Source organism: Colletotrichum aenigma (assembly GCF_013390185.1).
Source record: "Colletotrichum aenigma strain Cg56 chromosome Unknown KSG_Cg56_contig06, whole genome shotgun sequence".
Classification (NCBI taxonomy): Eukaryota; Fungi; Ascomycota; class Sordariomycetes; order Glomerellales; family Glomerellaceae; genus Colletotrichum; species Colletotrichum aenigma.
Window position 1 is genome coordinate 1,035,887 of NW_023500912.1, and position 20,427 is coordinate 1,056,313.

Here is a 20,427-nt window from a genome sequence, read left to right on the forward strand (position 1 = left end):
AAGGGTGCCGACTTACTACGTAGAGCCGCCGCTGCGGTTTTGCCCAACAAGCCCAGCCATCTCCAACAACCCGCGATCAGCGGCGATGTCACCCGATCCGAGGTTGATCTTCCTCCGCGCTTCCGCTTCCCGAGCCTCCCACGCCCATCGCTCTGCCTGTGCCTTGGCCTCCTCGTCCCCACCGCATCCCCAGACCTCGAGGCTCTCGATCTCGAATCTGTCCTGGAAGTCAAATTTGCGGGTCACGCTCGTCTGGAACGCGCCGCCGCCTGCCGTCCAGTCATGTGTGAACACGCCGTACACAAAAGAGTCGTCTAACAAAAGGGATACCGAGCCGAGGGACATCATTGTATTTCGTCGGTGTGCCTGCGTCGATCTTGGGTGAGGACATCCGACTCCCAGCATGGGCCGGTTGGCTGGCTGCTTGGTGAAAGAGACGTAGTCTGAGTTGTATTTCGACGCTGGGAAGACGTCGTGGATAGGTTCCAATTGAAACAGAACCGTATCCCTCTCGCCGAAGCATTCCTTCGAAGTATGCTTCCAAGGTGTGCTGAGATACACACCGAAGGTGAGACGCTCTCCTTTGCTGCCATGAGGGAAGCGGCGTGGGGGTATTGATGCCGCAAACGTTGCTTCCTGGCCACCCTGGGGTTCATCGTTGATGCGGCTGCCACGGACGAGAAGGATCGTTGGTGCTCTCCAGTTGAACACCTTGGTTTCGAAGCTGCCCATGGAAAAGCCCGCGTCGTTGCCGGAGTACAGGAGCCTCAATCGGCGGAAGAGGTCCGAACCCGGGATGAAAAAGGACAGTTGCGAAAGGACGTTCAGGTTCATGATGTCTGAGCTGTCCTGGAGCAAAGGCTGTACGACCTCTTCGGGCTGTTTCTCTGCTGTCGGGTCGTCGCCCTTGTGTTTTGAAAAGTCGAGGTTCTTGGAGAATAGAAAGTGCTCGAATAAGGGGTTGAAGCCGTTGAAGAGATACGGAAAGCAAACGGGTATCACGCGGTTGAACTGGCTAAACTTGATTCCAGGTGCTTTTTCGACATTCAAAAATGCGGCCAGAATGTTCTCTGCGGTCGAGCGGAGGCTTTCGAGCTCATCGCCAACGACGCGGGTCGCAAACATTGACAGCCTCTCCTGAGGACTCAGAGGAGCTATGAGAATGAGTAGCATGAGGAGCTTGCGGAAGTTATCGGCTGGTATCATGGCTCCTTGGACCGTTGGGGCATCGCCTTGTCGGACCGCATCGTTGATATCGAGCAGCTCGAAAGCAGCAATCTCGAGGTCATCGTCTTCGTCCTCTTCTTCTTCCACAGGTTCGTCGACGGCGAAGCCAGTGACGTGACTCCTGGCCGGCTCGTCCTTGGCCTCAACCTCAGCGTCCTTGACCTCCTCTTTTGATTCGTCGACTCCAGCAATCGAGGCTTTCCGATCGTACACGGCAAGACTCTTGAACAGAAGCTTCGCCCGGTCTTGGGCCCCCTTTGCTAAAACCTTTTTGTACCTCGCCGTCATGATGACGACCACCATGATCATTTGTTCGAGGCCGAGGACGGCGGGGGCGTCCTGGAGGAAGGGAAAGGCGCCTATGTAGGACACCATCTGGAATATGACGGGCGAGACATGGAGGATGTCGGGTATCTCGAGGAAGCGGGCGATAGTGTCTTCCTTTAGGTAGTGGATGTCGCTCTGCGCATCTGCTAGGCTCTTGAAGACATCCTTAAAGGAGTAGAGCTCGAGGTTGGTGAAGCACTTCTCGGCGAAGCGGCTGGCCTGTTGGTGGTCATGGTCAGCAGTCGTCTCTACGATGCTTCAAGGTGGGTTGGAGGGGCAGAGAGACAGCGACTGACCAGTTCACGGGTGAGCTCCTCGTGCGACAGCTGCCGCGGATTCTCGTCCGACAATGCTTGGCCCATGATGTGGTCGTAATGGGGTATCAATAAGCATCAGTGAAAGTAGTTGCAGTAGTATGGCTTGCCGTGGAGCAGTCATCGACGGCCATGGCCATGTTCTGGGGAAGATGGAGGTAGATGAATGACGGGAGCCTGGGGTGCATGAGCAGCCAACGATTGCATAATGGGAAACCCAGCGCCCAGAGCTCAGCTGCAGGTGTCAGATCAGGACCCCCCTTCCATCCCCCAGGCGCCCAGCGCGTCATGTCTTGGGGGTGACAGTCTGGAGGCCAGGGGGTCAAGCCACTGCGGCGAGTGGACGAAGCGCCCCGCAACGTCACTGGCCCGAGCTCCCCTGCCCCTCCACAGGTGATGATCTCCCGCCCAGAGCATGTTCACGCATAAAATCATCGAGACCTCAGACCACCTGGAACTTCGCAGGGTAACAAGACATTGCTGTTAGTCATTTATGTAACTCGATGACCAATTTACAGTTTATTAGATAACGAGAACCCAAGAGCGTGCGTCAAGTGACTCTGCAGCCAAGCTCTCCATGCAAACCTGCACCATGTCACCGGCCTCATCCAAAACAGATGATCTATTCAAACCAATTGCGCCGCCTATTATTGCCCAGTGCTTTTATGTACGACGGAGGGGAGTCTTCAATGAGACGTCAAGGTCCGTCCTCGATGCCAATGCCATGCCAATACTATACAACGCAGCCGTAAGTCGATGCAACAACAAATCGTCTCTTTCCTCATTTCTTGGGCTCATCCGACGATCCATCCGACGGCTTCCGTCCGTAGAGCTCGCCAATAACACCAAGTGAGCTCTTGGGGTTCTCCTTCTTGTCCTTCTGCCCCTCGGCCGCGGCCGGTGCCTCCGGCGCCGCACCCTCGGCAGGCTTGCTCCAGCCCGACAGACCAATCGCACCCAAAACACCGCCGCCGCTCGCCTTCTTTTCCGTCTCTTCCGCAGCAGCACCGCCGGCACTCCTCGCCTCCGCCTTGGCGCGGCGCTGCTGCATCAGGCTCTTGAGGGCCTTCTCCTCCTCGTCACGGGCCTCGAGCTCGCGGATCCAGCGCTGCCTCTTCTCCTCGGCGTCCTTGGCCTCCTTGATCTTGCGCAGCTCGGCGGTGCGCTCGCGGTCCTTGTTGTAGTACATGCTGCCGGCAATCATGGCGAGAACGGTGAAGCCCTGGGCGGCGACACGGGCGCGGAACATCTTGTTGGCTTGGACGGCATCGCCGCGACGGGTTGCGCGCCAGGCGGCGTAGAAAGCGTAGACGGTCAGACCGCAACCTGGTGGTTGTTAGACTGCGATTGAAAGAAGCAAAGAGAAGCAGACGTACCAAGAGGAATGAGGGGCTCTTCCTTCAGCTTGCGGAAGACCTTGTGCATGATGCGCTCATCGTAGAAGTCACTGTTGGCGGGGTCGACGGTTAGCAACGCTTGGGGTCTGAGCTGTGGTCCCTGCTCGCGTGCAGCTTACTTGTTCTCGTCAAAGGACGAGGGCATCTGCCTGTCCATGACTGGAAGTCTGTCGTCGCCGGGCATGTTTGCGAGAGTGCGATTGGGTGTTCAACTCGTTGTGCCGGGGTGGTGGTTGTTGACTTTTTGAGGTCGCAGAGTCGGCAGCGCAGTCATGCGATTTGCAGTGGTCGGCGAACTTCGATGATGAAATGGACTCTCGGGCCCTTTGATTTTCGGGGTCTGGCGGGCAGCTGGCTGGACGCGCCGCCGGAGCTCGACCCTTGAGCACATTTGCGGCAAATCCCGGCACTTAGGACTGCTTAGGTAACCAAGCAATTGTGCCTTCCACCTCTTAATTAAGACATCTGCGCTGAAACCTCAGGCAACACGAATGGCAACTGCCGCACGGACCAAGCATTCAGAGTTGAGGTCACAGTGGAACTCAATCATCGCAATTCATTGAGTGAGTCTCTAATAGTGGATTTCACGATCCATCTCTACCTCATGACCAATTGCTCAGTGTCACTTCAACAATCAACTCAATTGCATTCCCTGGAACACATACAGTACAAGTTACTAAGGATTTACTTAGTAACACCTACCAACTCATGCTGAGTCACAATTCAAGAGGTTGGACAAACTCAATTTGGAGACGCAAACCAACCGATGTCGCCCAGAGACCCAGCCAAACGCAGGGGAACGGCAGCCGGCCTGCTGGCACCGCAGCACGAACAGGGGTCCTCCAGCCAATCCCAGCGCCGCCAATAGCGCACCTCACCGCAAAAACCGTCCGATTTCTACCCCGCGACACCGAATTGAGCTCCGATGTGTGCCCCACTATGAACAAATTTCCAGTTTAATCCAGGCCATCGCTGTCGGTGACTCTTCGCCCAGGCCATTTCTTTTAGTTGAAGCCTCCCGGCCACGATTGTTGTCGTCGCCGACTCAGTCCCGTCCTCTCGTTCATCCTGCAACAATCCTCCTCACCACCATGTCCGAGTCGACCGAAACCCCCGTCGTCGCCGTCATGACAAACGGCACCCTCAACGGCGTCAATGGCGACCACGCGCCCCGACCTCGCACCCCGCAGCCCAGCGGCATGTCCCTGACCGAGTACAGCGCCAACCCGTCCACGCCGCCGGAGGAGAAGCGCAACCGCATCAAGACCGTTGTCCCGGAGGACTACCTCCTCCCTGATGGCAACCCAGACGTGAGAAACATCTTTACGGCCCTCAATGGCTGACTGGGAGAGAAACTAACCCGCAGTCTTCACAGTACCTCCGTCTCATCGCCGCCGCAACCTCCCGCGTGTACGAAGCCTGCAAGGTCACCCCCCTCCAGCCCGCCGTCAACCTTTCCAACCGCCTCGAGTGCAATGTCCTCCTCAAGCGCGAGGACCAGCAGCCCGTCTTCAGCTTCAAGCTGCGCGGCGCCTACAACAAGATGGCCCACCTCGACCCCGCCGTCAGCTGGAAGGGCGTCGTCTGCTGCTCCGCCGGCAACCACGCCCAGGGCGTCGCCTACTCGGCCCGCAAGCTCAAGATCCCGGCCACAATCGTCATGCCCGAGGCCACCCCGAGCATCAAGCACCTCAACGTCGCCCGGCTCGGCGGCCACGTCGTCCTGCACGGCGCCGACTTTGACGCCGCCAAGGAGGAGTGCACCCGCCGCGCCGCCCAGGACGGCCTCATCAACATCCCCCCCTTCGACGACCCGTACGTCATCGCCGGCCAGGGCACCATCGGCATGGAGCTCTTTGGCCAGATCAACATGTCCAAGCTCGACGCCATCTTCTGCTGCGTCGGCGGCGGCGGCCTCATCTCCGGCATCGGCGTCTACGTCAAGCGCATGGCCCCCCACGTCAAGATCATCGGCGTCGAGACCTACGACGCCAACGCCCTCGTGCAGTCCCTCGCCAAGGGCGAGCGCGTCGTGCTCGACAACGTCGGCCTCTTCGCCGACGGTGCTGCCGTCAAGACCGTCGGCGAGGAGACGTTCCGCATCTGCAAGGACGTCGTCGACGAGGTCGTCCAGGTCACCACCGACGAGGTCTGCGCCGCCATCAAGGACATGTACGACGACACCCGCGCGGGCCTCGAGCCCGCCGGCGCGCTGTCCATCGCCGGCCTCAAGAAGTACACCGCGCAGCACCCGAGCGACCGCAAGCGCACCATGGTTGCCGTCACCTCGGGCGCCAACATGAACTTCGACCGCCTGCGCTTCGTCGCGGAGCGCGCGACGCTCGGCGAGGGCAAGGAGGCCCTGCTCGCCGTCAGCATCCCCGAGCGGCCCGGCGCCTTCGCCAACCTCATCAACACCATCATGCCGCACTCGGTTACCGAGTTCTCGTACCGCTACGCGACCGAGGAGGTCGCCAACGTGCTCATCGGCATCTCGCTCACGGCGCCGGCGTCGCAGCGCACGCAGGAGCTGCAGACGCTCCTCGAGCGGCTGCGCGCAAGCGACATGGCCGTGACGGACCTGTCCGGCGACGAGCTCGCCAAGAGCCACATCCGCTACCTCGTCGGCGGGCGCTCCAACGTGCCGCACGAGCGGCTCTACATGTTCAACTTCCCCGAGCGCCCCGGCGCGCTCGAGAAGTTCCTGCGCACGCTGCGCCCCAAGTTCAACATCAGCCTGTTCAACTATAGAAACTACGGCGGCGACGTGGCCAAGGTGCTCGCGGGTATTGTCTGCCCCGACGACGAGGTCGCGGATCTCGAGACGTTCCTGACCGAGATTGGATACCCGTGGGAGGACTGCAGCCAGTCGGGCGTTTTCAAGACTTTCCTCCGAAGCTGAGGGGGGGAAGAAACCTCCGAATTATTCTGTTCATAGACATTTGCTTCTGGTACATGATTCGGTTCGGCGTCGGGAGTTTTTAATGAGGCGAGCTGGGGGTCCAAAAAGGTAGACATTGGACAAAAGGAAGAGCATCATTATAGAGAAAAGTGTTCAATCATTTTTAAGCAGTCTGAATGAGTCCCATTGATCTTTCTAAGTATGTCTTATTGACGATGGCGGATGCCCCACCGGTCTCGATGGCGTTGTGAGTTATCACTGACGGTCGATTGCTTGCGCGAAGTGATCTCAATATAAACCTACACATAAAAGAGATTAATTTTCAAAGACGACTGCTTGTCCACGATCAAATCATGACAGAATACTAAATTAAAGCTGAACCTGTCGTCCGCAGTCCGTCATCAATCCAACTTTTTCATCCGATGTCGCATATCGCGATAACAACCAACACGCGATAAGCGCACAGACATCCACCCACGTGACACACCCAAAAAAGCTCCCGCGATGTCGAAGCCATCCAGGTCATTCAACATCGTCGTCGTCGTCGTCGCCAGCGGAGCCTCCCAATCGACCACGATCTCGCCGTCCCGTCGTCTGCCACAGCCTGCAGTCGACTTCGAAACCACGAGCCGCAATCACCAAGCGCACCGAAACACAAGAATGGCCTCCCTCGCCGCCTCATTCAGGGCGCTGTCCCTCGCGACCGCCCGCCCGCAATGCTGCGCCGCCGCCGCCGCGAAGCTCGTCGTTGCGGGCTCCATGCGCGCCAACATGTCGACGGTGATTATGACGAGGCAGCCGATGGCCAAGACCGAGGCGCTGTTTGCAAAGAAGAGCGCCGCTGCTGCTGTTGCGGGCGCGGTGGCGCAGCAGACGAGGGGGATGAAGGTGCATTCTTCGGTGAAGAAGAGGTGTGAGCATTGCAAGGTGAGCTCTTTTTCTTTTCTGAAGTTGGGGGAGGGTGGGATGCTGGGGGACTGGGAGAGGGGAGGAGGAGAGGTGGCGTGATGTGTTGGAAGGAGGAGACGGGGTCAAGATGTAGGCGGAAGAAGGACCAGTTTCTGGGGAAAACGGCATGGACATGGGCTAATGGGATGTTTCTTCACAGATCGTCCGCCGCAAGGCCGGCAAGAGACACAACGGATACCTCTACGTCATCTGCAAGGCGAACCCGAGACACAAGCAGCGCCAGTCGTAGTCGAACGAGGGCGGGGTTGGGGGGTGATTGTGTACACTACGGAGGCAGATTGGTGCGAGGACGTGTTGCTGCATAGATGAGGCTGCGACGCAGCCCCTTTACTTCACGAGTTTGGGGTCATGCGATGAGAGGGAAGAAGAAACGACCGTCACGGAGAATAGACGCATTGAGGCAGAGGCCTGTTGTATTATACAGATCGGGATACTACAAAAAGTACAACTAAACTCTACATTCCGTCAATGTACCGCTCCATGCCCTGGAACTCTGTTTTGCCGGTTGAGATGAGGTAGCGGATGTGGTTCTGGGTTGGGGTTAGTGTTTGAATGTGCTTGCCAGAGATGATAGAGACGGAGAACGACAGAGACGGAGAGAGACAGAGACGGAGAGAGATGGACACAGAGATAAAGACAAAGACAGAGAAAGAGACGAAGAGAGAAAGAGATAGAGACGGAGACGCAGAGAGAGAAAGAGATCAAGGTGGGCGTACAATATCCGTCACATCTCTGTGACGCTCAAACTCATCACGGGCGTAGCGGCGGGACTCGGCGCGGGTGGTCGGGTCCGCGATGCGTTGTGTGCCGCGCAGGATTTCGCGGTAGAGGGACAGGGCGCGGGAGCGCTGGAGGAACTGTATACTCGTCAAAATCCATGTGCTTACCATCCAATTTGCGCCTTGTGTGTTGAAATTTGCAGGGCTATGTATGTCAGATGCATGAGAGTTGGGAACGGCAACATACATGATCCAGACTCAGCGTCTTCCCGAGGCGCGACTTGGCCGGGCCATTGGAGTAGCTGCGGATAGCGGACCACAGGGGGTTGAAGGGGGGCATTGGTGCCGCGGTGAAAGGGCGACTACATCTGAAGCCTTTCGATGATGGTCTCAAGTGAGCCTCTGGCTTGGCCTCTCCGGGTCAGCGAATGGTGGATGAGTATGGAAACTTTTTGGGTGGATGAGGTCAGGACGGGGAAACTTCGGGAGTGTGCCCCCTGGAGGGGATGTAGTGCCCCGCGGCCCGGGTTTGATGCTTGCTTTAGTGGACGCGTCGGGGCGCGTTCAGCGAGTTGGGATTCTGGGATTACAGCGAAGCGAAAAGGGAGGACCTGAGTAAGGTCACGGATCCTTTATCTTTGGCAGGGAGAATATTTTTCAGGATTTCAAGTTCTATATGAATTTGTCTTTTGTCTCATCGCCTTACCTACTTTGGTCTGTTGGTGTCCAAAAGCTCAAGATGCCCGTCAAGCGGCGGAGGGCGCCTACAAACCCCATCGAGTCCGCGAACCGCAAGACGGACGAGGACTTCATCAGAGACCATCTGCGGCAACCCAGGTTCGTGTAGCACACTATCATCACAGCTATGGACGACGCACTTACCGTTGAATAACACGACAGCGCAGACTGGACATCATGGACGCACCCCGCGACCAAGAAGGCGTACACCCTCGCGCTCAAGTCGCCGGCCAAGATGTCCGTCGACGAGATGCAGGCGTGCTTCGACATGGTGGAGTACACTAGCGGCGCGGACTACCGCGCGTCGTCGTGGGGGTGGAAGCCGGCGGCGAAGATCAAGGAGATGCGGAGCCCTGAGCTGCGGTACGTGCTCGTCAAGGAGGGTGACAGCGAGAGGTTGTGTGGGTTCACGAGTCTGATGCCGACGTTTGAGGAGGGCGAGGCGGTGGTGTATTGCTATGAGATTCACTTGTTGGAGAAGCTGCGGGGGTAAGTTCTGCTTTTTTTGTGGTGGTGTTTGGCTCGTGATGCTTGAAATTTGCTGACGGTGATGTAGCACGGGAATGGGCCGCAAGCTGATGGACTACCTCGTCGCCGTCGCGGAGAGCATACCCATCGTGGAAAAGGTGATGCTGACGTGCTTCGTGGCCAACGAGGCGGCGCGGGGGTTCTACGAGAAGCTGGGGTTCGAGAGGGACGCGACGTCGCCGTTCGAGAGGACGTTGCGGTTTGGCAAGGTGTTTGTGCCGGACTATGTGATTATGAGCCGAAAGATTCAGCGCCGCGAGGGCGGACAGGTTGAGGCCGAGGTTGATGGGGTGAAGAAGTCCAAGAGGAATGATTCATGATGCATGTTCTCTGCTTTCTTCACCCGATTAGGGAAGTTCATGAGATACCAAGATACAGCGAATATTCGAATTCGGAATCGATAGACGGACTAGTCTGGTCCTGCAGATTCGCTCGTTGATTTCGGGCAATGGTGGTGGGTTGAGGTTACACACAGCCAACTGAGGCTGAGAAGGAACCACACACAACTACTGCATGGGTCGGGAATAAGCTCGAGCAGGCCAAGTCCCAAGTGCCATACCGCGAGCAATTAACAGTGGGTTTTTATTTGCTTTGCCCGCCCTGCAGGTGGACATGCCGTGGGCGGCGGCAGGGAAGCTGAGCCTAAAAAGTACCTCACCTCTCGCTTCCACGGCTGAGCATTCCTTCATTCCACCTCACCCACTTGGCAGGACCTGACTTGCTCTGGCGGCGACGATCACAGTAAGCGCTGTCGAGGGAATTGTCCACTTGGAGTAAGGCGACGAACTCCGGGAATCCTGCCTGCCGAGAGTTTATTCCCTTGAAGACTTGGTGCTGTCGAGTTAAGGCTGTTTCTTCACTTCAAGACAAGGTCAAACGGCAGCCGACTCTCTCGCCCCAAAAGGGGTTGATGCTCTGGATCATGTTACACAAGACTCATCTTACCACATGCCAGCTGCTCACCTCAGAAAATTACTCAAGCCAGTTTTGGGCTGACTTGCTGAAATCTGCAAATGGAGAAAAAGGAAAGGGAAGGACTTTCACTTCCACCCCTGCATCAGCGTCCCCAGCTACACAGCCCGCCAAGCTCAGCCTTAGGACGCCATCGCTTCCTAGCGGCGCCCCTCCAGCTGCTGCCTCCCACGTCTTCCACCCATATTGCCTATCATCACAGCAAAATAGGTAGAAAGCCACAGGGGCGGGCTCGCCAGGCAGACTCCAATTGACAGTCTGTGAACAGTGAAGGGTCTGATCGCAGCGGTCCTCTCCGCCGATCTGGTTCCGCACCACGAGAGCGCCATATGGGACCGACAGGAAGGATTCAGGCATCGACATATGGCATGAGACGAAGCGGCCGGCAAACATGCCACCACGAGCCCCGTCTCTCCAGACGCCGATTGGGGCGCCATCTAACGGTTTAGTGCGGACCTTTGGTGTTGAGGTAAAAAAGTTGGCTGAATCTTTTCATTGACCCTCCGGCTCAGCTGCTGGCCAGGGTGAGAAGCTTGGTGTGACGTTAAACCGCTTCCGGTCCATTTCTCGAGCTTCACGCAGGCGTTGCCCAACTGTTTAACTCCCCTCCCCCTTCTGCATCCGTCTGGTTGGTCTTTCCCACATGATTGTCTCATTTCCTTCCTCCTTGGCTGCTTTGCTTCATTAGCTCCTTCCCGTTTTCAAACATAGCCACCTCTGGGGGCCGATTCATATATCAACGTGTCCCCCCCCCCCTTGCATCTCGTTCCCAATCCGTCTGAACGACCTCATTTTCCTGCCGTCTGCATCATTACAATACCTCGCTCGCCTTTCCTATACGCTGCTCAGGTCATCACCGTTACAGGTTTCAACGCTCCTAGACCAACGCCATTATGGATTACCAGCAACAGCAGCAGCAACAGCAGCAGCAACAGCAAATGCAGCCGAACCCATATGAGGGCCAGCCCCAGCAGCAGCCCATCCAACAGGAGTACACCCAGGGCGCCGCCGTCCAGAACCAGGAATGGCAAGCAAGCTTGTGCAGCTGCTCGCCCATTGACAGCTGCTGCTTGGCCTACTGGCTACCATGCATCCGTACGCCTCCCTCACATCTGCTGACGCACGCCTCTCGTCGACGACGGCTCTTTTCCTCATTGATCAACTATGACTAACACCATCCCACAGTCATTGGCAAGACCACAGAGCGCATGCGCGACCCCACGATGCAGACGTACGAGGCCATCAATACGGACTGCCTGCTCTATGGTGCTATCCAATGCTTCACCGGTTGCGGGTGGATCTACGCGCTTATGAAGCGCGGCGAGATCCGTGAGCGCTTCGGCATCAAGGGCTCTGGCGCGAGCGACTGCTGTGTGAGCTACTGGTGCTGCTGCTGCGCGCTCATCCAGCAGGATAACGAGGTCAAGGCCCGCCTGTCTACGGGACCTATCGTCCAGGGGTACCAGCCGCAGAAGGAGGGCATGCACATGCCGCCGCAGCAGCCGCACAACTAAGCGGGATGGTAAACTTGTACGATCAAACGAGGTTGTCTGAAAGTTGGCGACGAGGGATGGTGCTGCTTGGCTTTCTTTTTGTTCATGGACATGGTTTAAGGATATGGGATACCCGATGGATTGGGGCAACCACAGGCGACTGGATGGAGTCGTCGGGGCACGCACTTACCTATAAGAATTCAAGTATAATAATTCGAGGAAGAGCTTATTGGCCCGTCTGGCATGAGACACAGCTATGAATCACTTCAGGTTCCTCGTCTGATTGTTGACGCGTTAGATCGAACGTCGGCTCCAACGCAATGGATCGTCGATACAAAGCAATCTTTGCACCATCCAGTCCATAGCATTGCTGTGAGGGTATATATGTGGGGGGATAAGTTTCAGGGACGACGATGAGAGACGACGACCATCACAGCGATGACATATATCACATCAGCGACGACGAAAATATGGACGTAGGTGAAGTTGCCTCCTACAAGAATAGGGTTCACCAGCAGAGAACAGTCCATCAAGGCGTAACCCGTTGCCGGGGACGTACTTCTGATTCTAACTGCCATACGCCAGACGCTGGCCCCCCTTGTAGGCGCCGAGGATGGATATCCGGAGCAGCAACAGTGAAGCTGAGCTCGTTGTCCTGGGCGGTGATGATGCCTGCAACGGAGGTTCGATGGCCCTGGTAGGTATCGATGGGGTCAAAGTCAAGCTGAGTGAGGTGCATCAGAGCTTGGCAGGAATTTGAGAACCTCTCTCGACCATCACGAGGTGGCGGGCAGAGTTTACCGGCAGGGCCGCTCACATGGATACCAACGGGTTGTTCAGCCATGTGATACTAAGCGATGGTCGACAGAGGTTCTCAACTGCTTGTAGGTGTACTCCTCAACCGCCTATCTTTCATATATTCGAAAACATCAACTTATCAAAGCTTCAAAACAGAAGACGATGAAGACGATGCGCAGCCTCCTCTCCAAGCTCCAGGGAATCACCCCCGACCCCTCCCCGACCATCCGCTTCCGTCGCGATCTCGTCCCCCACAGTCCCCCCCAGCATCCCCACCGGCTACGACACATCATGGCAAACCCGCCGGCTCGCGAACTACTCGTCCAACCCCTTGCTTCGCCTCCCCAACGAGCTGTTGCTGGAGATCACGGAGCGCCTCCCGCCGCCGGACCTCTACGTCGTCCGGCAGGTGTCGCACCTCTTCGCGGCGCTCTTCCGCTACGCCGCGTTCTCAAAGTACCACCAGCAAACCGCGGCGATCGACCCGGCGACGGCGGAGCCGAGCGTGCACCGGCTGCTGCGCGCCCATCGCAAGCTCAGGGGCAAGACGGCGCCAGCTATCCATTTCATCCCGGGGGTCGAGTTTAACTTGGACGCGCTGCGGGTGGAGGAGCGGGATGGCCTCCGGTATGGTTTGCAACGGAGGACGTTTTGTGCGCTATGTTTGGCTGGTAGGAGTCAGGAAAGGCAGGGTATCTACCCGCTCTACACCCGGGGGGGACAGGTACGTTGCATGCGCCGCTTGCAAGTGCTCCCACCATCCAAGCTGGTTCTCCCCCGCCGAACGACAGCGTCGGGACCGAATCTGCATCGGATGGGAAGGGATGCTGCGGATCTGCCCGCACAACCTGATTTCTTGGCCACGTGTCCAGGGCTGGATTGGCGTAGAGTCCAGCAGAAAGAGGTCTGTCTTGCGTTGCCGGCAATGCGCCGATGCGATCGGGCGACACGGCGAGGCCCCTGAAGTCACCTATGAACCCTCGCGGACGGGGGATGCCGCAGGCAAGTTGAGGCTTGGATGGAAGGCGCCTGTTTACACGTTATCGAGCTGGGAGATCCTCACCAAGGATGATATACGTAGAGCGCTGAAGCGATTCGACCAGCGGCATGAGGGACTGCTGTGCCCGCACATCTCGTTCGATTTGGAAAAGCTGATGAAGGTGTTTTACTGGCACCGGCGTGTCTGCTTCAGGCAGCCGTCGGCCTTGTCGCTGGAGTACCACAGGAGCGACGAGAGAGACGGAATATCGTGCCTTTGCTGCGCAGCCAAGAACACTGCCGACGCAAGGCGCGTGGGCAGGTTTCCGATATCGTCGATTTATAGCATGTCGCGCCACTACATGTTGTGTCGTCAGTGCTATTACCGTTACGAGTGGATATCAGACGGCAAAAGGATTCACTTGCGCGGGTCTCTGCACTCGATAGGCGCCACCTCCGAGATCTCGACGGATGAAAACGGGCACATCAACAGACGGAGGCCCTCGAGTGACTGGCTGAGGACGATGGATCCGTCGACGTATCGGCAAACGGAGGAGTGGCGGCATTTGAAATGGTGTCCGGATAAGTCCTGTGCGAATTCAACCAACAGGAGCACTTGGTATTGACGTGGAGCGTTGCCCGAGAGTATGTCTGCGTGGGGTAGGTTGTCGTTCTTGAATCAGTATTACTGTAAGAGGTCCAGCGCAAGTCGTTCCGATGGAGAGAGGTCTAGCTATTCGGGCGGGTAGGTCTGGTTCCCCGACCACATCGTGACTATGGACGACAAGGGTGACCACAAGGATAACGACATGGCGAAAAGTCTAGGGAGAATTATGACCATAAATGGTTGAGATAATTCATAATCTAGTTGTAAGATTGTGTATAAATGTCATGGTATCCGTATCCAAACCTTCCAACGCCAGTGTTATGCTGAAAAACATCGCTGATCCAAAAGACTTGGCCATCCGTCTAATCATCTAATTCTCATCTCTTACCAATTGAAGCTCTCCTGGAAATATTCGATCCTAGAATACCCCCGTCCAAGCATCTCAACAACGCTCTTCCGCGCGTCGTCAGCCATGACGTTCGGCCCGCACGCCACGACCGCGAGCCGGCTCTTCTCCGCGGCGGTCGCGGCGTCCTGCACCTCCTCCCTTACGTCCGGGCGTCCGTACATCAGCCTGACGTGCTCGGGCCAGTCGTCGGGCCGCACGGCGTTCGTCGCGAGGCTCGTCTGCGTGACGTATATATCCACGGCCAGCTTCCCGCTGTCGAGCGCGTCCTCGAAGTCCTGGCGGAGGACGTCGGCGGCGAAGCTCAGCTCGCGGACGGCCCAGACGATCTTGACGGAGCGGGCGCGGGAGGCGGCGCGGCAGAGGTGCTGGAGGTGCGCGAGGGGGACGACGACGCCGCTGCCGCCGACGACGAAGAGCAGGTCGTCGAACTGGGAGAAGGGCTGGGTGTGGCCGTAGGGGCCCTCGACGAAGACGCGGAGACGGGCGGGGCGCGGCCAGGGGGCGGCGGCGGCTTCGCGGAGGCGGGCGGTGAAGCTGTCGTAGGGGCGGATGAGGAAGGTCATGGAGGGGGTGCCGGTGCGGGGGTGCAGGTCGACCTCGGACATGGGCTCGACGGGGTTGTCGTCGGAGGCGACGAGGAGCGGGGTCTGTTCGGAGGAGAACTTGCGGGTGTGGTGGGTGTTGAGGGTGGTGCAGGCCATGGTGAAGGGGTGGCTCTCCCAGGCGCGCTTGTCGGAGAGGACGTGGAGGTAGTAGTAGGTGCCGGGCTTGGGCTCGTAGAAGGAGTTGGGGTAGGGGATGCTGAGGCGGACGATGTTGGAGGTGGCGTCGTAGGTTGCGAGGGCGAAGGTGTTCCAGAACCTGAGGTTGAAGGCGAGGGTGCGGGACATGCGGAGGAGGCGGTCGGCGACCCAGATGTAGAAGGGGATCCAGAAGAGCATGTCGAACTGGTGGTTGAAGATGGAGACGTGGCCGAGCATGGTGACGAGGGTGAGGATGGAGAGGAGGATGTGGAGGACGAGGAAGAGCTCGTACTGCTTGCGGCGCATCCAGAAGACGGAGGCGACGAGGAGGAAGACCATGCCGAAGGTTGCCTGTTGGGGTTAGCGATGGACGAGTTCATGATGCGGGACTACTTACAAACCAGCCGGCCCACCAAAACATTTGCGTGAACCACCAGAGGAAGTATGTCCAGCCGCCCTCACTTAGAATGAGGATAACGTAGGCAGCGGTGTGGATGACAGCCTGGACTGTCGCGACGCGAGCAACCCAGCGGTGGAAGTTGTTGTACGTGCCAAAGTCCCAGCCGGTCACCCACATAAGCAGGTTATTCCTCATGCCAAACAGCCAGATGATGGGAAAGTTGGCAAAGGAGATGATGCCGGTTCGGTCGGCGACGTAGCGGCCGATTTGCTTCGACATATCCGGCCAGCTTCTTGAGTCAGTACAGGACTGAGATGGTGAAAAGGGTGGACCTACTACATGTGCCCCGGGAGGAGGGAATAGCCGTAGCAACAGTACCACGTGTTGACGGCGATGAAGGCGAAGATGGTGATGCTCTGGATGCGCGGCGGTATCGTGCACCACCCTAAGTTCTGCGAGCAGCGGTAGCCGAAGGTCGCCGGGATAGTGATGTATCGCTTGAGCCAGAGCGCAGCCCAGTGCAGCGCGTTGGGCTTCTTCTCCGAGTCCCATTCCTGGCGCTGGAGGCTGGCGATGGCTCCGACAAGACGGGTTGCCAGACCAAAAGCGCACACAATGACCCAGAAGACAATAACATAGAATCTGGGATCTTGTCAGCGGTGCTTCGTCGACTCGAGGTGATGCACATACCCATATCGATAATGCCGACTGTAGGTATACTCTACCGATTCCAAAGAATCATACCAGATCTGGTAAAACGGCTCCGCGGGCAGCACAACCTCGTTCAAGACAGTCTCCGCCGTGCCCTCCGCCTTCGTCAGCCTCCTCAGGCCCTTGATCTCCTCCTCTGAGTACCCTCCGATAATCTCCAACGGCGGCAGCGAGACGTTCATGTACTGCTGACATGTCGCGTTCTGCGTGCCCAGCCCAGCATCCCGGTGCGGCGCGTCGCAGTGCAGGTGCGTGCAGAGGTACAGCGACTTGATGTGCAGCAGGCTCTTGCACGATTGCGGGAGCTTCGACTTGGCCGGGGCAGTGTCGTTGAAGTGCGGCTGGCGGATGGTGTTGACGCAGGCGTCGTAGCAGAGGCCGCCGACGGACACGGTGGAGGCGGCGACGGAGGTGGCGAAGAGGAGCGCAGTTGCGGCGACGACGGTGAGATTGAGGCCCGGTCCTCGTCCTCGTCCTGTCGCCGAGGACGGCGATGACCACGGTGCTCGCATCACGGTCGGGAGCTTCGCATCTGGTCGCTCGGGCCGTTGGCGGGGGTTGCTGTGATGTGCGAGCTGTTGCTATGCGACGGCGATGGTGATGATGCGAAATTGCCTTTAGAGGGGTTGGTTGGAAGTGTCTGGTGCGAGTTGCAAGGGGACGCAGACGCAAAGACTGGGCGGCTCACGGCAAGTGGGAAAGAAAAGGCGAGGTGAGGTGCCTCGGGAGGGACAGCTCGGTGCTCCGAGGGGTTGAGAGAAAATGGTACTGAAGGATTCGGGGGTGGGAAAGTGGTGAAATTTAGGATCTTATCAGATCATCTGATTAAGCGTCCCCACTGGCTTAGGTTATCGCGATTATCCACCGGCATCGGCACCAGCCCGTGACCTGGCCCCTCTGTGCCGGGTCACCCCTTGAAATGGTGTAGATGCTGCTGTAGTGTGTGGTGATGCTGCGTGACACTCGTGGAGGAGCTGCCTTGGCTGGGCGAAAGAGGAGGGGCTCTGCCTTAAAAAGGGCGGCTATTAACCCACCTGACGCTGGCCACGCAGCGTGTTGTCTCACTGTGAGAATCCAACGCATGCATCCCGCCGGCCGCTGCTTTTGGGCCCCGCCGTTTCCGAGACTTAACTTTCATAAAAAATGCACTCAAACACTCTCAGAGAAAATAGTTTTTGCAATCAGCGCCGGCTACTGCGCTCAAACGTCCGATAATGCCCTCTGAAAGTAAGGCCCGTGATACGCGGGACCACCCGCTAAGCTTTCGGGAGCCCGGCTATCAGGCGGGAGACCTGCGCTTAAAGTCACCCGCCATCACGGAACTCACTAGGGCATTTTTCTCCCTCCAAACGAATTTCTGGCTCTTCAATTCCATCTCCTAATGCATCCTGCATGGAATTCATCGAGTACCACTCTGTAAGTCAAGCAGCGACGATCCATCAAATGCCCCCTCAGTCCACTCCCGGGAGCAGCAACCGAGCAGGGCCTACCCTTGGAGGACCGCTGTGACTTCAGCGGTGCCCGCTCTCCCCCGCCGGCGGTTCAGGGACCTTCCCTCCCGCGCTTCCGTTGACACATCACCACCCGCCGAGTCGGAACCGCCGCACCTCCGATGTTCGTCCCATTCTCAACCACACGTCACCAGCAATTTTCGTCCAGACAGCACAGAAAGATTTGGTATGGATGGTTGAGAATTCTCGGGTGTGAGTCACCGCGACCGACCTAAATAACGCAACTGCCACTTTTCAGTACAGAAATGAATTCACAGGTGTCCCTCTCAAATCCACCCGCCACTAACAGCCTCCCCATCCCTACTCGGCCTCCCAGGAACATCCAACGGCGGCGGCACCAGCCCCTCGGAGCCCCTCTCAACGTGATTTCCTCTACTATACATCGATGAAGTAGCTCTGCCCTGATCAAAAACTTCCATATCATACACCCCCCGACTCATCGGGGGACGCGGTGGAGCAGGCGGCGGCGGCGGGAACTTGGGTGGCAACCCGCTAACCATGTACGGCCCCGAGATCGCCATGCTCCCCCTCCGATTAAGCCCCGTGAACCCCTCCCGCTTCTTCTTCTTCTTGTTCCATATGTACAGGTACACGACCCCGCCTGCGAGGAGGCCGAGGAACGCGAGGGCGCCCGCGACGCTGGCTGCTATGGCCCCTTTTGAGGCTTCTTGCTGTGGTTCCTGCGTCGATGTTGGGAGGAGACTCGCGGTTGCTGCTGATGGTGTCTCAGATCCCGTGAGAATCTTGGACGTGGAATCGATGATGGTGGTTAAAATAGGGCCGGGCAGGTCCGTCGGAGACGCCAGGAGGTTACCCGTGCCGCTTGTGGAACTGCATTCGTAGAGGGTAAACGTCGACGCATCATCAGTTGAGAGCCAGGTGTAGCACGCGGTATCGGGTCGGTATTTGCTGTTTAGGACTTTAGCATCGTGAACCACGACAGAGGGTCAACATCTGCCTGCTCACCAGCATAGCTCGCCCTCTTTACAGCCGCCCGCAATGGACTCCACGGACGACCCGAGGCATTTTGTCGGTACAGGGGAGCGGCAGCCTAGGAATGAGTTTGATGATATGCACGGCCCGGGACACGTCCACGCCTGGTCTTTAGGGGATATCCTGTGAGGCGATCAGTACGTGTAGTGGGGACGCCAAGTGACAAGATACGGCCTACGTCGGTGCAGAAGTAGGAGAATCAATGAAGCCGCAGGTATTCGGCTCCTTGGTGAAAGGAAGCTGAGCGGCAGCAGCGCGCTTGGTCGTCGAGGATGGAGACTCGGAGTATGCCATTGCTGTGGTGAAGTGAAGTAATGAAAGATGGACGTAGATGGTCAAACAACAGCGGAAGATGATTCGTCACGATCTTTTTATCGTGAGATGTTGCCAGAGTTTGTTGTAACATTTGCTGTGATTTACTACAATATGGCTTGGAAAAGACCAGAAACAAACAGCCTCGAACTGATTCACTAACTACGGGATCATTCCAACCTTAGTGAGTCAGAAAGCGACTGGAAAATGTAGTTTGACGTCTTGTTGCACGCGTAAAGCAACGCGGTCATAAATCAATCATGTTTTTTTAACCATGTATGTATTCAGCATGGCGATATTTGCGGAAAAAAGTCGGCTAGAGTCCTGCCAAGTTCCTGACACTACAAAACGAACAGGGAAATCCTGCAGAGATGGCATAGACACTGTCATTACCACTCATTGAAACAAATGCTTAGATTGGGCTTCCACCGTCCGTTGATGTCTCTGCTACGTTAGGCCGTTCGTTTCCTTTTCGCCGATTCTGAGGATTCAGTCGCCTTGGAGACAGAAATCTTTTCGCTTTTCTCATCGTCGAGCAATTCGTCCATCAGCTCGCTCTTCTCGTCCAAGGCAGCCCACTTCGGTCTGCCGTCTGGTAAATCGACCACCCTCTGCTTATAGAAGATGTGCATCCTACACACCGTCAGCACATCCGCATCTCAAATCGCCTCACCCAGCTCATCACCTCAATCAAATGGGGAGGCAAAGATACTCACTGCACATCAAACTTCTCCCTCTTCTCCTCCTCGTCAAAATGCAACAGCCCCGGGAACAACAGCACCATATTCCGCCCCTCGTCCATAATCCGGCTCCCGCAGTGGCCGCACGAAACCTTGCACGGCAGGTCGTGGTTGGTCTTCTTGGAGCCCGAGTTGTAGAACGCGAGGCCGTCGACGCCGCGGTCGAAGGCGAGGTCGGTCTTGTGGAAGATGGCGGCCCACTGGAAGGGCGCGCCGTGCATCTTCTGGCAGTCGCGGCAGTGGCAGAACTTGGAGGCGAGCGGGCGGTCGCGCGAGAGCCAGTAGGAGACCTGGCCGCAGTGGCACTCGCCGCGGATCTTCTTGTCGAAAGGCTTGCCGTCGATTTCGGCTTGCGAGGAGGGGAGGTAGGGGGCGGCGGTTTTCCAGTCTTGGTCGAAGGAGTTGGAGCCCATTTTGGAGGTTGTGGAGAAGTGGTGATGAGTTAGGGTCAATGAAGTTGGTGGTTTGTTATTATGAAAGATTCGGGATGCGATTGGGAGTTTGAATTGGTGAGGTGCTGTTGTCGCTTCTGAGTAAAGGAAGCTGGTTGATGGACGGAGGCCGTGACGCGGGAGTGATGACATCACTTTTAGGGGTTCTGCTCGGTTTAGGGTAGAAATGTCTATGATGCCGTTATTC

General features: G+C 57.3%; 11 protein-coding genes across 11 annotated transcripts; 5 read left to right on the plus strand and 6 right to left on the minus strand.

Annotated features, from left to right (window-relative positions):
- Positions 1 to 15: 15 nt before the first annotated feature.
- Positions 16 to 1,916, minus strand: RTC5 (Restriction of telomere capping protein 5; the record flags this gene model as incomplete). The annotated part of the gene is made up of 2 exons (XM_037324563.1): positions 16 to 1,773; positions 1,851 to 1,916. 2 exons carry the CDS (start codon positions 1,914 to 1,916, stop codon positions 16 to 18), a joined length of 1,824 nt encoding a protein of 607 aa, XP_037176970.1.
- A 733-nt stretch (positions 1,917 to 2,649) lies between these two features.
- On the minus strand, positions 2,650 to 3,449 carry CGCA056_v009317 (Respiratory supercomplex factor 1; the record flags this gene model as incomplete). The annotated part of the gene is made up of 3 exons (XM_037324564.1): positions 2,650 to 3,194; positions 3,245 to 3,315; positions 3,385 to 3,449. 3 exons carry the CDS (start codon positions 3,447 to 3,449, stop codon positions 2,650 to 2,652), a joined length of 681 nt encoding a protein of 226 aa, XP_037176971.1.
- A 907-nt stretch (positions 3,450 to 4,356) lies between these two features.
- CGCA056_v009318 (Threonine dehydratase) lies at positions 4,357 to 6,167 on the plus strand (the record flags this gene model as incomplete). The annotated part of the gene is made up of 2 exons (XM_037324565.1): positions 4,357 to 4,575; positions 4,641 to 6,167. The coding sequence occupies 2 exons, from the start codon at positions 4,357 to 4,359 to the stop codon at positions 6,165 to 6,167; spliced, it is 1,746 nt and encodes a 581-aa protein (XP_037176962.1).
- A 504-nt stretch (positions 6,168 to 6,671) lies between these two features.
- Positions 6,672 to 7,365, plus strand: rpmJ (50S ribosomal protein L36; the record flags this gene model as incomplete). Its single annotated transcript, XM_037324566.1, has 2 exons — positions 6,672 to 7,094; positions 7,276 to 7,365. 2 exons carry the CDS (start codon positions 6,672 to 6,674, stop codon positions 7,363 to 7,365), a joined length of 513 nt encoding a protein of 170 aa, XP_037176963.1.
- A 226-nt stretch (positions 7,366 to 7,591) lies between these two features.
- Lyrm2 (LYR motif-containing protein 2) lies at positions 7,592 to 8,195 on the minus strand (the record flags this gene model as incomplete). The annotated part of the gene is made up of 3 exons (XM_037324567.1): positions 7,592 to 7,666; positions 7,853 to 7,993; positions 8,103 to 8,195. 3 exons carry the CDS (start codon positions 8,193 to 8,195, stop codon positions 7,592 to 7,594), a joined length of 309 nt encoding a protein of 102 aa, XP_037176391.1.
- Positions 8,196 to 8,594: 399 nt separating this feature from the next.
- naa40 (N-alpha-acetyltransferase 40) lies at positions 8,595 to 9,441 on the plus strand (the record flags this gene model as incomplete). Its single annotated transcript, XM_037324568.1, has 3 exons — positions 8,595 to 8,692; positions 8,756 to 9,082; positions 9,150 to 9,441. 3 exons carry the CDS (start codon positions 8,595 to 8,597, stop codon positions 9,439 to 9,441), a joined length of 717 nt encoding a protein of 238 aa, XP_037176390.1.
- A 1,545-nt stretch (positions 9,442 to 10,986) lies between these two features.
- Positions 10,987 to 11,607, plus strand: PCR2 (Protein PLANT CADMIUM RESISTANCE 2; the record flags this gene model as incomplete). Its single annotated transcript, XM_037324569.1, has 2 exons — positions 10,987 to 11,188; positions 11,279 to 11,607. The coding sequence occupies 2 exons, from the start codon at positions 10,987 to 10,989 to the stop codon at positions 11,605 to 11,607; spliced, it is 531 nt and encodes a 176-aa protein (XP_037176393.1).
- An 836-nt stretch (positions 11,608 to 12,443) lies between these two features.
- CGCA056_v009323 (uncharacterized protein) lies at positions 12,444 to 12,972 on the plus strand (the record flags this gene model as incomplete). The annotated part of the gene is made up of 2 exons (XM_037324570.1): positions 12,444 to 12,474; positions 12,530 to 12,972. 2 exons carry the CDS (start codon positions 12,444 to 12,446, stop codon positions 12,970 to 12,972), a joined length of 474 nt encoding a protein of 157 aa, XP_037176392.1.
- A 1,381-nt stretch (positions 12,973 to 14,353) lies between these two features.
- Positions 14,354 to 16,744, minus strand: freB-5 (Ferric/cupric reductase transmembrane component B; the record flags this gene model as incomplete). The annotated part of the gene is made up of 4 exons (XM_037324571.1): positions 14,354 to 15,472; positions 15,519 to 15,810; positions 15,858 to 16,163; positions 16,212 to 16,744. The coding sequence occupies 4 exons, from the start codon at positions 16,742 to 16,744 to the stop codon at positions 14,354 to 14,356; spliced, it is 2,250 nt and encodes a 749-aa protein (XP_037176387.1).
- Positions 16,745 to 18,009: 1,265 nt separating this feature from the next.
- Positions 18,010 to 19,030, minus strand: CGCA056_v009325 (uncharacterized protein; the record flags this gene model as incomplete). The annotated part of the gene is made up of 3 exons (XM_037324572.1): positions 18,010 to 18,652; positions 18,710 to 18,859; positions 18,915 to 19,030. The coding sequence occupies 3 exons, from the start codon at positions 19,028 to 19,030 to the stop codon at positions 18,010 to 18,012; spliced, it is 909 nt and encodes a 302-aa protein (XP_037176386.1).
- A 470-nt stretch (positions 19,031 to 19,500) lies between these two features.
- CGCA056_v009326 (uncharacterized protein) lies at positions 19,501 to 20,201 on the minus strand (the record flags this gene model as incomplete). Its single annotated transcript, XM_037324573.1, has 2 exons — positions 19,501 to 19,681; positions 19,765 to 20,201. 2 exons carry the CDS (start codon positions 20,199 to 20,201, stop codon positions 19,501 to 19,503), a joined length of 618 nt encoding a protein of 205 aa, XP_037176389.1.
- Between the last annotated feature and the right edge of the window lie 226 nt (positions 20,202 to 20,427).